The following is a 15,383-nucleotide window of genomic DNA, read 5'->3' as shown; positions in this document are numbered from 1 at the left end:
TATTTATTCACTCATGAATTAAATCGCCTTTTAATCTCCAGTTCAATATAGTGCATTTTGTTAATGCCCGTGATTGACATAGTTGTGCATAATGTCAACAATGTTGTTCACGACTGATACATTCACTTTACAAACGACCATTTTAGCTTGTCCAACGGGAGGGTTGAGGTGCGAGACTGGACTCAAATCGCAGGCGGAACGTACATGAAAGTGCATGAAATGTAAGTCTCTTTTGAATTAAAAGCATTTTAAAATTACATTATTAAATATCTAAATAAATACTAAATATGTACTACTGTAAATAAATAGCTAAATACTTATTTAATGTACTTTATTAAATATGTTATTAAATAAGGAAATGGTTAGGAATAACAATAGCAATACAGCTACTGAATCCAGCAATGATGCAGCAGGAACAGGGATAACAGAGCACTGCATGAGTAATTGCAGTCTGAGCTACACTCAGAGCTTTTTTTATTGAGTCAAAGCTTCTGTCGCGTTGAACAGAAATGTACTACAGGTGCTCCAAAACCGCGGAACTCGGAACCAGATGACAGGAAGAGGGTTTTATAAATGAGACGAATACCGTGTGTCTCCATCATCAGGTTTAATTTTGTAACATCATATTTTTGTGAATAGTTTTTTTTTTAAAGCCATTTTAAAATGACTCCCCCTGCTGTTTGTGTCGGTTTAAGCCGCTAGAGATCTGCAGGACAATTTGAGAGCAAGCAGATGAAGGCAGATGAAGGCATTCAACGCAGCCCTGGTGCAGCCGGAGACAATTAGGTTTGACTTTAAAAAGGGAGACGAGCTCTCTCTCGGTTACAAGATCTGAATCAGACAGCGTCTGCGCTAGTGTGGGTTCAGTGTTACCTTGTCGAAGATAATGATAATGATAATGATAATGATAATGATAATGATAATGATAATGATAATGATAATGATAATGATAATGATAATGATAACAAACAAACATCAACATCAACAAGGTTTTATTATAATGGTGTGCGAGAGACGGTTTGATTGCAAGGAGAACCGCGATTCGCTCTCTGAGCGATTAAAATTATTTACCGCTGGTTAGCGCCCTCTCCGAGGAGCCGGTTTGCTCTGCTGGGTGAGGAGGTGGGGGGACCCGAGCTAAGGTCCTGACCCAAAGGCGGAAGAAGTTCGCCAAGGTGGGCTGGAAGGTGATTAGAGTACGCAGGGCAGCGCGGTTATCGTTATTGTGTGAGGTGCGGAGACCCGAGCACCCCCTAGGCCAAACAGTATATCAAATTGATTTAAAGGTGGTTTGTGTGTTCAGTTACTATTAATCAAAGTTAGTGTTACCTTGTTTGGAATATCTACTCGCAAATACTGTACCTAAACATATTCTAGAGCAAATCCTAAAGGTGGAGGTGAGAAGGACATATTAGAATTATTTATTAGACCCTAATTAAAGCAGGTGCTGGGATCACAACTGTTTATTAACAAGGGGAGGCCTTTTAGCTTATCTAGCATGTTTGATTTTTAGTACGGGTAGCTATAATTTAATCCCTAGATCTCATCAAACACAACAGATCAACCATGAACCCCTCCCTGCACTGGCCCACCCATCCAGTGCTGCGCTGTTTCCTCTTCTGCCTGTAGAATGGATCAGACATCAGACCAGTACAAAAAACAGAAGTGCAGGCAGGAAACTGCTCCTCCTTCTGGACTACAACTCCTTTAACACTACTCAACCATAGAACAAGCTGTCTGTATCGCTTCACTTCTTGTTCTGATGTAGTATATTATCAATGACGTTGGCAGCCGTATTCAATAACTAGTGTCTGCAGTGTGTAGGTAACCCTAAAAATCCTCACTTTGTTCCTTACAAGATCATTCTCCCACTCTTCTTTCATAAGAACAAGTGTTCTAAAAAGTAATTCATTTAGAAAAGTAAATTAAAAGTAAAAAGTTTACTTAGAAGAGTAAATTAGAAATCTGTTTTAAAAAATTGCAGTAAAGTATTTACCATTCGCTTTTTAGAGAATGTACTATTACGCATTTGTGAGAAGTATTTTACTGGGACCAGAGACCAGTAAAAACAAGGCATTAAATATCAGATTATTGATGTAGCATTTTTTCAGATCTTCACCCTGCATTTAACAGAATAGCAAGTTATTAAACAGAGCAGATGGTTCTTGTCCTGATAGTGTTGAATGTACATTCCGTTTATTAATTGCTGTATATCCACCCTTCTTGTAATAAACTATTATAAATCATACACTTTTATCTCTGGGAGCACCTTGACAAACTGAAATTCAGCTGCTCCACTTCTGATTAAGTATATCAGCTTTCCTGTTTTACTGCTTAATCCTGTTATCCAGCTGCTGCACAGCGTAAACTCTGATATCTCTCAAAGGTGATGCAGACACGCATTCAGAGTTTTAACTTAAATACACACGCTCACACAGCATACTTGAAGTTAATTGTTGTTCATTGCTAATGACCTCTTCGCTCTTCTGTCTCAGTTAGAGCTCATGAGTAAAGACTAAGAAGCATCTCACAAATGAAATGTAGGATGCCTGCTAGAAAGACTGCTGAGGCTCTGTGGAGTATTTGGAATGTCGGGAATTCACACGTCACTCAAAAGCTACGCAGGAAGAGCGATAGTTTAAATATTACATTTCTGTCGATGAGGGTGTCTGCTAAATGTGGAAATGTGGTACTTTGCTGATATCGCATTTTACCAATAATTTAGTCCTCTAAATGATCTCTTGATTAAGAGAGAAGAAATTTAAAAGGGACATGAAAGAATATGTTTTTGCATTTTTCACAACATGGCTTGACAGCTTGTTCCAGACTTACACAGCACATTTAAATGTGCTTCTGTATAGTTTCCACTTGTGCTCTGGTTCATGTCTCACTGTTGATTGTCATGAATCAGGTCCCTCCTTGTAGTCTTCTTGGTCCAAGACTAAAGATATATTCCGTTTTTTCAGCTTGTCAGTGTAGAATACTCCTTTAACAAGAAGAGGGTGTGTGCCTTGCTCTTCCCAGCAATATCTTTTTTTGGCGATTGGTGAGAAGTCAAAAACACTGAAGACTGTAAATCATACTGTACAGTTTTAGCAATGGTTAAACAATGGTGCTTTAAATTGTTTTTAATCCTACATCTAGATTTTACTGTGAAGCCATGAATGGACTCCCCATGTAATATAAAACCAGAATAGGTTAGTGGAGAAACTGAAAATGGATCAATGTTGGACCTGTGCTTTATTTGGGATTAGCTGTACTGATAGGCTTCACTTTGCTGTGTAGTGTATATGACCTTTGAATTAAAGATTAGAAAACTGTTTGCTTTTTTAATGTTTTTTTAGTTAGAGATTAAATACTGACAATCATATTGTTACAAATGGAGAGTTACGAAACTGGTGAAAATCACTTTGACCAAGCAGTTTAGTCAATCAGTGAAATAATTATTCATAACCCCCAATTTGTAATTGATTTCTTGCAATATACCTGAGCAGCTAGTATGATTGGAGGCACATTTTTGTGGAATACCTTTGTTGAGAGGAGTAATAATCCAGGCACACTTGGTTAAAACAAATATTTATTACAATGACAAAACACACAAACTACACTACACCAAACATACAACACACAAGTTACTTTATGTACAGTATTTACAAACAAGGCATTTCAGGGGCCTAACATTCTGGTCACCCAGAACACCCCAGACTGCTACTAAGCGTTAAACGCTTAATATGCCTACAGAGGCCACACAAGAGATGAGCTGCCTTCTCACTGAATGCACTGTAACCTGCAGTTAAATCTCTCTCTGCACCCCAGATGCCATGAAATAAATGGGAGCCTATATCCCTATCCATAAAAATGCACCCTAAGCAGGAAAGATGTTTTCTAACTGAGGTATCTTTTACTCAGGAAACCCAAGTTCCCTAAAAACACAGAATCTCATAATTTCTTTTACCAAAGCTAGGAGGGCTGTTGGAATTGCCTCAGTACTTTCTTTGAATTGCTTTGCTTTGCATTCAATGTCATATTTTTTAACAAAGTCACCATATTCATAGACATCTCCATTAGCTTCTAAAAGATGCACCACTGACCAAATACCTTTATTGAACTAAGATTAGTAAAATATGCTCTTTTTCTTTTGCAGGATGTATCTGTTCCAAATACTAGAATTATGAGGGGTGAAGTTATGGTTATATAATAGTTTACAATATTGCTGTACTTGTTGATGAAAAGCAGATAGTCTTATTGGGAGCTTGGTTAGATCAAAATCACATCTCAACAGGAGGTCAATGCCTCCTAATTCTCCCATTAATCTCCTAGGAATAGCAACTCAAAAGCTGTCTGTATCCTCCATAAAGGAACGCGACCATTTTATCTTTATGGTACCATTCATGATATCAAAATCTATCCCTTTGGCACCACCCTCTTCATACAATTTAATCATTTGACCTTTTTATATTATGTACTTTCTTGTTCCAGATGTAGGAGAAATTTATTCTTTTAATATTTTTAATTATTGAGGTGGGAATGGAGATTGAAGCTGCTGGGTAGATAAATCATGAGATACTTTCTGTTTTAACCAAAAGAATTCTACCAAATAAGGAGATATCTCTTTGCAACTAGCTGTTAAGCCTAGCCTGAGTTTTGGAGATGTTGTTAGCTGGAGAATGTTTAATCCCTGTTAGTTATCATGTCTCGTCATTATTTCACATTTATTAATGTTTAAAGATAATCCTGAAGCATTTGAAAATGTCTTAATAGTTTCAATTGACAATGATATCTGATCTTTATCTTTTAGAAATAATGTTTTGTCATCTGCCATTTGGCTAATAATAATAGGAGTGCCCATGGCATTCAACGGCTTGATGTTACTGTTTTTGATTAGGATTGCTAATGTTTCTGCAGCCAATATAAATAATAATGGAGCAATGGGACAACCCTGTCTAACTCCCCGATTGATGAGGAATCGTGGTGACATTCCATTACTAAGAGAAACTGAACTGTTAATGTTATTATATAGTAATTCAATTATTGTAATACATTTAGAGCCAAAACCAAACTTTTGTAAGGTTTGAGCAATAAACATTGTTCCAGTTCTGTTCCAGTCTATTAAAAGCCTTGTAGAAATCTAAGAATAATATTTAACTGTCATCCGATATTAAGTTTCGATTATCTAACAAGTCCAACACTAAACATATATCATTATGGCTGTTCCTTCCTTTTATAAATCTTGATTGAGTCTCATTTATTACTTGCGATAACCCATTGGATTATCCATAATCACGACACACAGAGTAAAAACAGTCTCAAAGAATTAATCATAGATGGTGAAACTATATCTGACCAAAGACAAATTTCTATGGAAGTATTTAAATTCTATTCAAAACTATATAAATCAGAGTTCTCAGAAAATGTATCTGTACTCTTTTTTTAAGAAAAATTGAGACAGAAGTACCAAAAATAACCACAGAATTCAGAGCTAGGTGTGATTCAGATTTAACAATTAAAGAAGTTGATCTGGAATTTAAGAGGCTAGCTAAGGGCAAGGCTTCAGGCACGGATGGATTAACTGTTGAATTTGATTAATTATTTTGGAAAGACTTAAGAGACTTTCTACACCAGACCTTTTTGGAGTGCATATCCAATAATACTCTGTCTACTACTATGAGACAATGTTTCATTACATTAATCCCTAAAACAGGAAAAAATATAAAATATATTGACAACTGGAGGCCAATCTCATTATTAAATATAGATTACAAGATTTTCTCACATGTCTATGCAAATAGATTAAAAAAAATGGATTATCGCAAGTAATAAGTGAGACTCCTTTGAAGTTAGAAGTGCTTACCCTTCCAAGTGTCACAAAGTTATCTAAAATCTAAGAGACACTTCTCAGTTACCTAAAGCTGTAACAATATAGACACATTTTTTAATGAAAAGAAGTTATTGCAGGTATTTGAAATTTAGGATCCTGGCTGGTGATAAACTTTGCATGGCTCTTGTGTACAGTCTTATCATTTAGACAGAATTTAACTGTATAACATCAAATGATTTTTTTACATATCTGTACAAATGTCGCCTATCTATTTAGAAGAACCTAATTATCACTAACGTATGATATAAATATGTAAAACTACTGAAGATATTAAACACTTCTTCAAAGACTATTAAAGTAAGTCAATTTTTTAGTTCTGTGTTTTCTCCATAGTTTATCATGACATACTTTGAGACCATTTCTGATGTTGATGAGTCCCCAACTACGTGTTTGAGAGCCTCTATGGGAAATACATTTTAACCCCCTGCTTCCAGACATAGTAAACTGTCTCATTCTGCTTGAACACTTGAGGGCAGCATTTACAAATCCAGGAACAATCATTTCTCTCATTGATGTGTCTGTCCAGTTTAGATAAAGGGATTGGGTTCAATTCAGTGACCTGTGCAGATAACAGTGTGGTATGTTCACTGGCTTTGTGTCCTACACACCTTATAGGTTTTAATCCCCCCAGTGAGCCCCATCAGCTCTGATCTTCAAGCAAATATGCAAAGCAGCCCTTAGTGTTTCTGAGATCAAAGCAGCTTACAAAATGTTCTGAACTTGGGGTGAAACCAGCAGTTTCCCACAGTCTTGTCATTCTCATGCCCTCCTGTTTGAATCACTGCTCAGTTCCTGTCCTGTTTCACCATTGATTTCAGTGTACCTGTGTCTGCTGAGTCATGTGCCTCTCCTGTTTCACTGCAGCATACAGACAGACATGCATGGCTTTTATTACAATATCTGACTGGTACATGTATTTGCACCTGTTCATGCTGCGGGGTTTTCATGGTGCAATCTGACTGACAGGTTACACACAGTCTTCTCTTCCCCTCCACACTGCTGTCTCTTTAGGCCTCTCTTTCTATTGTTTCTGCCACTAGTAGCTGCTAATTCCTTTAATCGACCAGTGCATTCATTTTCCCTTTTGAAAAAATATAACGAAGCCCACCACACACTTGCCTCTGCAGAACAAATAAAAACATGCAAACACTGTTTCCTGGCATTTAAATAAATTTATTTTGGTAAAAGATTTCCAGTACTTAAGAAAATAAAATGTCTAAAAGTGTTGAGGAAAACATACCGTATGGACGGTCTGTAACTGTGTGTCGTAAGTGTCATCACAACATACAGTATTCGTAGATCCTGGTGCGGAGAGAGCAGGAGCTCTGAGAAGGGGAGAGGGAGCGGGAGGCTGTGGGCAGGAAGTACGGGCTTATCCACGCGGGGGGGCAGCCGGTGAGCCCTCGTCTGTGAGCTCCGAGGACCCTTGTCTTTTCAGTGTCCCAGTGGGTTGACCTGCCCAGCGACATGTCCAGGACACAGAGTGGCTCTGGTGCCAGGAGGATATTCAGTCCATCTAGCCTGTTGGGTAGATGGACACTAATTAATCTCAAGCTCTCATCCAACCATTCCTTGAAAAAAAATACAAGGTATCATGTGCAACAACATTGCTCAATAGCTTGTTCCAGACACCCACAACATTTTGCGTAAAGATGTGACTCCTGTTCTCCATTTTAAATGCACTTCCTCTAGTTCCTACTTCTTCCCCTCTGGCTTGTGCTTCACTGTTCACTCAGTGTTGAGTCACAGACACTATTCCTCTTTAGTTTGCACATGTGACCCAGCCCTGCTGCAGGCAGCGATGGCAGGCATGCACAGGGACAGCATCTACACTGGGCTGGAGAGACCCAGCGAAGACGTGTACAGCACCGTGAACCCCAGGGCGAAGGGTAAGGCCTGCCTGCTCCTCGTGACCCCGCGGCTGACTCAGGTAGCAGGGCTCAGCTGTGAAGTGCAGAGTATCACCTGCTCACCGAGAGCCTCTGATGACGCCAGAGACACACTGCCTTTGCTGTACAGCCGACAGCAGTGAGGTGTGGTCCTCTGTTAGATTAAGTCTAACTCTGTTCTGTTTCTATGGATATGCTGAGTGCACCATCTCAGATTAAAGTGTGTGGCACAGCTTCACAAGTACAGTGGTAATGAATTATTTTCAAAAGATTTAGTCAACATTAAAGATATTTTAAAGTGATTCACACGTATGTAGTATATTTACCTAAAACAAAGTAAAATGTGCTCACTGGGTCAAGGGGAAGTTCTGAAACACAACACTGCCAGGAGCGCTTGTGCGCTGTCAGGGGTCACCATGATTGGTGTGGTGATTAATAGCAGGAAACAATGAGAATGAGCTCTACCAAGCCTGCTCTACACTACCACACAACTTCTTTCTGTCTTTCTCATGAGATCTCATTTGAACTTTATTGCTATTTTGTAATTGCACACGATGTACATTTTGGACTGAACTAAAATTGCACACTACAGGAAAATAGAGACAATTTTATACAGGAGAGTATAAAATGGAATAAGGCAGAACGCAGTTATTTCCAGTGATTCCTTTACATGGAACTCTTTTTTTTGTGAAGAAAGATAAAAACCAATTCTCTGCTTTGCTGTTCTGCTGATGGAGTACAGCATTCATACTCATTAAAGGTTTCCCCATAATCCCCATAAACCACAAGTACGTGTGGCAGTCAGGTGTATTTGTACATCACTGTGGCAGGCTGGCCATAACCATCAAGCCTTACTGGATTTAAAGGCTGTGCTTCACCTTAGCAGCAGACACACCAGATGTCGATCAGTTATGAGCTCAGAAATGTAATTGTGGACTTAGTTTTTTTAAGCAATCAAAATAAATAACCTTTGTGATTTCAACTCTCCTCTATTCAGCACAGTACCTCAATGATTCAACAATAATACAAATCATATATAATTCTATTCTACGCTACTTTTGAAAAAAATATAAATTTTGAACTACAGTATGATACTGAGATGGTGTCTGGTTGCTCTGGTGTGCACTGAGGTGTTTTTCACACAGATGTATTATCATCAGTGCAGAGTCCACAAGCAGGAACCCCGTATAATAATCCTGCTGCTTCCTTCCTCCCAGCAGGCAAAGGCCCTCCGTACAGACTGGCTGCAGTGCTGCTGGCCCTGCTGTGCTCTGGCTTGCTGGCTGCGGTCGCAGTGCTCGCTGTGCAATGTGAGTACACTGCACATCACACACCGTGGAGGGTCACAAACAGAAGACGCTTCTCAAACCCAAAAAATGAAAATCAATACTTTTTTTCCCACTCGGTAGAAAGGAGAAAAATCAAAAAGTAAAAACAAGCAAACAATTTTTGTTGTTTTAATTGTCTGTTAAATCCCATTTTGTACACTGTAGAAAGGAGCCTGAAGTTTGCTGGAAGCTCCCAGTACCCTCTGTTCTCCAGACACTGTAGCCCTTTCAAAGTAATCAAAATGCACAGAAACCAGCTCTTCTGACTAATGATGAATCTGTTAATGGACACAAATACTACAAAACACCAGGGCTGATGCTAAAGTAGGTTTTTTGGGGAACAAACACATTTACAGCGTAAGCATCAGTAAAAAAATTGACATTTTATTTCTTGTCTAACAGAACCATATTATCCTAAGTGTTATCTGCCATGTGAAACTGTCGCACAGCACCCTGTCAGAAGGTTGTGGAGCCCCACGGCACCAGAGAGGAGGAAGAGAGAGGCAGAATCCAGCCGGCACGCTCTGCCCTGAACCGCAGCTATGCCGAAATCGCGGAGCACTACGCACAGCTCCTGCAAGCCTACAACGAGACCACTGAGAAATACAACACGCTGTACCAGTACTGTGCCAGCACCCGGTCCCGACAGAGTGAGTGACTGTCCGGCAGTGCACAGGCAGACCTGCAGGGGCTGCACTCAGGGGGCTTTTCATTAGCAGCAGTGCAATTTGGGCAATCTGCATTGAGTTACATCTTACAGAAGCGCATTGCTGCCACCAAGGGAAAAAAAATCCTCACACTTATCTCGTAATTGCCAGAAACGTATCTCGCAATTACGAGAAAATGATCTCGTAATTAAGACTTAGTAATTCTCGCGTACTTTGTGCTCACGCAATAGCACAATTGTCCTATAATACCTATACCAAGTAGGTAGCTACGTCAGCATGCATAGGCTGCAAAGGAACACGTTAAAGTTTTATTCCACGCTGAAAAGAGAAGAAAAGAAACACAACATTTTGGCTGTGAGGGCTTCGGCTGCCCGTTAATGCACTGAAAGGAGAGGCAAGCACTCTTGTTCTTCCACATATTAATTGGTTAAACAGCCTGTCTGACAAGCAAGACAATACAGCTGCCTGTTTCTGATTGGACAGACTGTGCAGGGAGAGAGAACCCCCTGTGTTCCCCGCATGCTGCCAGTGCTGGTCTCCATGTGGTACGTTAGGAGCTGATTCAACCAGCCTTCAGAAGTGGGACTGTTTGAGACATTTAGTCATCAGGCTTACAGACTGTCTCCCTCAGTCCTCTAACATGTGTAAAGTTTGTCTCCATGATTATGGGGTTTTTTACTACTGTCTCATCATGCACACCGAACTCCTGAGTTTAGATGCAGCAATGAGCTTTTCACTCAGCACTGCATCATCCTGAAGCCTGGTGTCCCTTACAAAAGTTGTTTTGGCATTATAATAATAAAGTCATAGTAAAGTCAACTCAGAGCACATTATAGCAAAACCATGCCAAATCACAAAGAGGTGTAATAAACCATGAACAAAGCAAAGGTGTGATGATGTGTGATGAAATAATTGAATTACTGCTGTTACAAGGTGAAAATGTGTCATGGAGGACTTTGAGACGAGATTCTTTCAAACATGTGAAGCAATGGGGAAAAAAAACTCCGCATCTGCTGCAGGTCAGGTCTTCACAGGCTGTACCTGGTTCAACAGAGCCAGGGAAGGAGTGTGGGAAAGGCACTGCTGTGTTAATACAGCTGGGTTTACCAACAGATTTCCTCCTAGAACTCGTCCGCTCTGAGCCGCCTCTCTCCCTCTCCTCGGAGCACCTCGGAAGTGATCGAGAGTGAGCAGGAGCAGGTAGAGTCCGTATCTTCCTGGTCAGGGAGAGAGGGGAGTAGGTCACACACTTGAGCACACCATCCAGGCAAAGCATTGGCTCAAAAATTAGAAGCTTATTTTATTACTGAATAAGCCAGATATTAAACACTATGATACATAACAAACACTTGACTTAAAGAATAAAGCCATTAAAACACAATAAGAACAGAAAATAGTGGGGAAAAAAATGGATAATTATGAGAAGATGTTTTTGGATGGCTGTAGAGGACAAGACATAGTACAGGGTGTAGATTCACTGACGTTGCTCTGTCTCTGTCCAGAGCTTCCTGGTAAGAGAGACCAGCGAGGGAGCAAGAAGACTGAACTACTGGATTGGACTGGTGTGTGAGACGGAGGGAGGCTGGCTGGACAGCACACCGCTGAGCACAAGACAGTAAGCCCAAAGAGTGAGGGAGCAGATCCTTACCGATCTCTGTTTCATCACCTGCCTGGTACCTGCAGTAGACTCACACTTCTGGAGAAGCACCAGAAAATGAGGTCATGAAGTCCAAAGTTTGTGTACTCAGCTCTCTTGTGACTCAGTATATTTACTGTGAAACATAGTGGTCTCCATCCAGTTTCAGAAATCTGAAAGTCCTGGCTAAGGGTCTGGGCATCCTGAGTGATCCTGGAAGTAAGGGAAGCACACTCTGGGTAGGGTGCCAGTCCATCGCTGGGAGTGACCACACCCATGCTAAGACTCCCGCTACCCTGTTCTCAAAGACATGTGCCTCTTAACCTCTCTCCGAGCTGGGGCTGCTGTGGGCACACCAGGGCCAGGAGACGCTGATGTTTGTCTCCATTCTTGTAGGTTTTGGTGTGCTGGGCAGTCAGAGAATCAGGACAGAGAGCACTTCTCCACTGGACAGGACTCCAGTTACCTGGATTCTGACCAGCGCTGCAGGAGCTACGGGTTTCAGATGAATCATCTTCTTAGAACGTGAGAAATCTGCTTGGGCCTGAAATAGGTTTTGCTTATTGCTCATTGCAACTCTTGTGGTAGTGTCTAAATGTATTAAAGTTTCCATGTTTAGTGTTTATGCATTTTAATATATATATAAATACTATATACATACATTTGAATTCTAAAGATGATTTATTATAAAGACCTTTCAATGTTTTGAACCACAATGGAGGTTTAGAAAAGTAAATGAATTAATTGTAATGGGAAAAAAAACAACAATTAAAATTAAGCAATAGCACTGTGTTAAATAAAAATTATTCCTTTATTTAGTATAATGTCAATAATAAAGACATTTCACAATTGAAATAAATGAACTCTCTCAATAAAGAGATCATCCAAGTTGAGCTGTGTTGCTGGACTGTGTTTTCTCAGAACCAAGGCTTTTACTATACCTTCTCCTCCAATACACCAGGGAGTCAGTTTCACCAGTAAAGTTGCAGACTCTGTGAGGACGTTTATTTGATTGCAGAGACATAAGATGCAGACAAACAAAGACCTCACTTCCACATTATGAAAATGTAAAATCAAGCTCTCAAAATCATCAACAAAAACTAAAACAACATGGGACAACTTCATACGGGACAACTTCATCATGTAGGAAGTTATTCAATGTGTGTGAAATTTAGAGATGCTTGTGCTGCATGTGTGTGTGTATGTTTTCACAGGACATACTCAGGGCTGGTCAGTGACACTGGGGCTGTTTCATGTCACATTATGAGCCTTGTCGAATCCAATTTCACAATGAAAGCCTTCCGTACAATGACAAATGAGCATTAAGATTTACGGAAGCGGACTGCTGGCACTAAGGGAAAAAAAATGTGTTCCCTTATCTCGTGATTACGAGATAGCAATGGTTACGTCAGTGTATGTACAACCTGTAACGTTGTGCACTGAACGCATGTAGAAGCTACGGTGAACTTGGCTGGCACTTTCGGTTTAACGATTGTGTCCAGCGCAGCAGAATTTGTACAGATTTCGACTGGGGTTCAGTCATAATGAAATCTTTACATTTTTAGCAAATATGATCAGAATCATTACAAGCATGGGGACCAGATTTGTGGGATTTAGAGATCAAAGCAATGATGGTTCCGTTATGAACAGCTAGTTTTTTTTATCAAACGTATAAAGAGGTTACAAATACAAATCCAACCAGAGGATAAGAAACTTGTACAAGAGATAAAAACACAAACAGAAAAAAACAATTAACTGCCAGAGGTAATGAAGTAAATTATGTGATCAAATTGTATTTTTTTACATATATCAAATGTTTTCCTTGCTTTAGCATTTTTCAATTTTTTATAGAATTTAAATAGTTTCAACTCCACCTCAAAAGTACTAAAAAGGGGAAGTATTATTAGAACATTTTGATTTATGAATGTGACATTTACACAGAATTACTAATAAATTTACTATAAATAAATGCTTTTTCCAAATTTTCTATTAAACAGTACAATAAAATATCAAAATCCTTAAATCTAAAAAGAACCTTTAACTGCCTGCAAAGAAAACTCTGCAAGTCCATCCAAAAAAAACTTCACAACCATACACCTAACAAAACTTGTGAACAATTTTAAACAATATCTCTTTAACTTTATTTGTAATACAATATCTATCAAAAGTTGTCCAAACTAATTTCCCATTGATATTTTCAAACATTGCATTCCAAAAAGATAAACAAGGAGGGATAAGATGGGGTTTACAAAGATTCTTTATACAGTATGCATGTTATTACATTTCTCATCCTTTATTTCCACACAATCCAAGAATAAATCAGTTGTAGGACCAGAAAGGAAGTCAGTCCTGATAGCGCGTTGATTTGCTTTTTACAAGTTCACTACACCTCCCAGAATGGCATAAAAAACTATTGCATATTCCTTAGGGGTGACAGGGAACTGAAACCTCTCCAGGAATTCAGGATAAGTAAACAATCTACTGTCTTCATTCAACAGTTGAGCCACTAAATAAATTTTGTTGTTGTACCAAGTCTGTAAAAAATATTTTTTTATTTTTATACTTAATGTCTTTATTATTCTAAATATAATATGTATGTGGTGAAAAATTGTATAATAAAGTCCAATATACAGTAATATAATTATAATGTTCCTTTATTAGCCCTATACAATTTCTTGCATTAGGAATTTGTCTTTTTGCATACCCCAGCTTTTCTTCATGGAAACAGACAGGGAGAGAAGCTGGGGGTCAGAGTGCAGGGTCGGCCATTGTACAGCACCCCTGGAGCAGCTGGGGTTAAGGGCCTTGCTCAGGGGCCCAACGGAGTAGGATTCCTCTGCCAGCTGTGGGATTTGAACCAACAACCTTCCAGCCACAGGCACAGGTCCTGAGCCACAGTGCCACTGCTCCACCCCTGATAATACCTGCTTATGAAAATTAGACAATTTAATTGGGATTTTTTATATCAAAGTTACATTTTAACAGACTCACCTCTATGAATAATTAACCCTTTGAGGCCAGCAATCCAAACTTTCATCAAACACTGTATTAAAATCTCCATCCAAGATTATTTTAGCTTCCGAAAATCTATTTAAAACCTTTTAAACTATCTTCTAATTCCTGAAAAAGAAGTCTATTTTGTATTTTATTATTGGTGGCATATACATTAACAAGTATAAACTGTTTCCCCCTCAATGTCAACTGTTAAAATGATCCATCTCTCAGAATGACACATACTACTGTGAAGAATTTTCCCCTTAAAGTTCCCCTTCAAGACAGCAACTGAGCGGCTGAGTGATTAGTACCATTGGAAAGCCAAATATCATCCCCCCTAAAGTGCAAATCCGATTGACATGCATGCATTTCCTGTATAAAATAAAAATCAGCACCCACTTTTTTACAAAACAAAAAATACGCTTTTCTTTTTACATTTCGAATACCTCTGTTATTAATAGAAAAAAAAAGAAAAAGACATATAACTAACTCTACGATAAGTAACTCTAATATAATCTATATTATTGAGTTTTTCAAGAACCAGAACTATAACAGTCCTTAAAACATGACTACACCATTCCAAACCAACAATAAACACTAGTATATGCTGATATAATAAATATAATCAAACATAATCATTAACTGGAACAAGCAGAAGTTATTTCCGCAGTGAAAAGTAGAAGAAAGAAAGAAAAAAAACGATGTTTCAGCTGTACAGCCTCTTTGCACATCTCCCCAGCCAAATCTCTCAAAGTCTTGAAACTCTTTCCAGGATTGTCAGCACTGTAACAGCAGAGGGCAGCACCTAACCTATAACGAAAAAACATAATTGAGAAGGACTAAATAAAGCATGAATGTGGAATTTAAAGTTTTATATTTTGCACTGTGCTAGATGTCAGCTCTCTATTGAAAATGTTCAGTATCTTAAATGTAATAGTCTGACGCATAATGGAATTAAACAGGATGTTCTTCTGCGAGTGCTCCCTGCGA

The 15,383-nt window shown here is 39.0% G+C and overlaps 1 protein-coding gene across 2 annotated transcripts; it reads left to right on the top strand.

The window, feature by feature from the left end:
- Positions 1 to 139: 139 nt before the first annotated feature.
- LOC148648443 (uncharacterized) lies at positions 140 to 12,292 on the top strand. Of its 2 annotated transcripts, none has more exons than XM_088608126.1 (5): positions 140 to 221; positions 8,985 to 9,077; positions 9,545 to 9,745; positions 11,266 to 11,378; positions 11,796 to 12,292. In XM_088608126.1, exons 1-4 carry the CDS (start codon positions 215 to 217, stop codon positions 11,331 to 11,333), a joined length of 369 nt encoding a protein of 122 aa, XP_088464252.1. In that variant the 5' UTR covers positions 140 to 214; the 3' UTR covers positions 11,334 to 11,378; positions 11,796 to 12,292. The 2 variants fall into 2 exon arrangements, with proteins under 2 accessions (XP_088464252.1, XP_088464251.1); XM_088608125.1 differs by lacking the exon at positions 140 to 221 and adding an exon at positions 7,620 to 7,767.
- Positions 12,293 to 15,383: the final 3,091 nt, after the last annotated feature.

The sequence above is a fragment of the Lepisosteus platostomus genome, chromosome 15, assembly GCF_059453375.1.
Source record: "Lepisosteus platostomus isolate fLepPlt1 chromosome 15, fLepPlt1.hap1, whole genome shotgun sequence".
NCBI lineage: Eukaryota > Metazoa > Chordata > Actinopteri > Semionotiformes > Lepisosteidae > Lepisosteus > Lepisosteus platostomus.
This window is presented reverse-complemented; position numbering and strand designations above follow the sequence as displayed.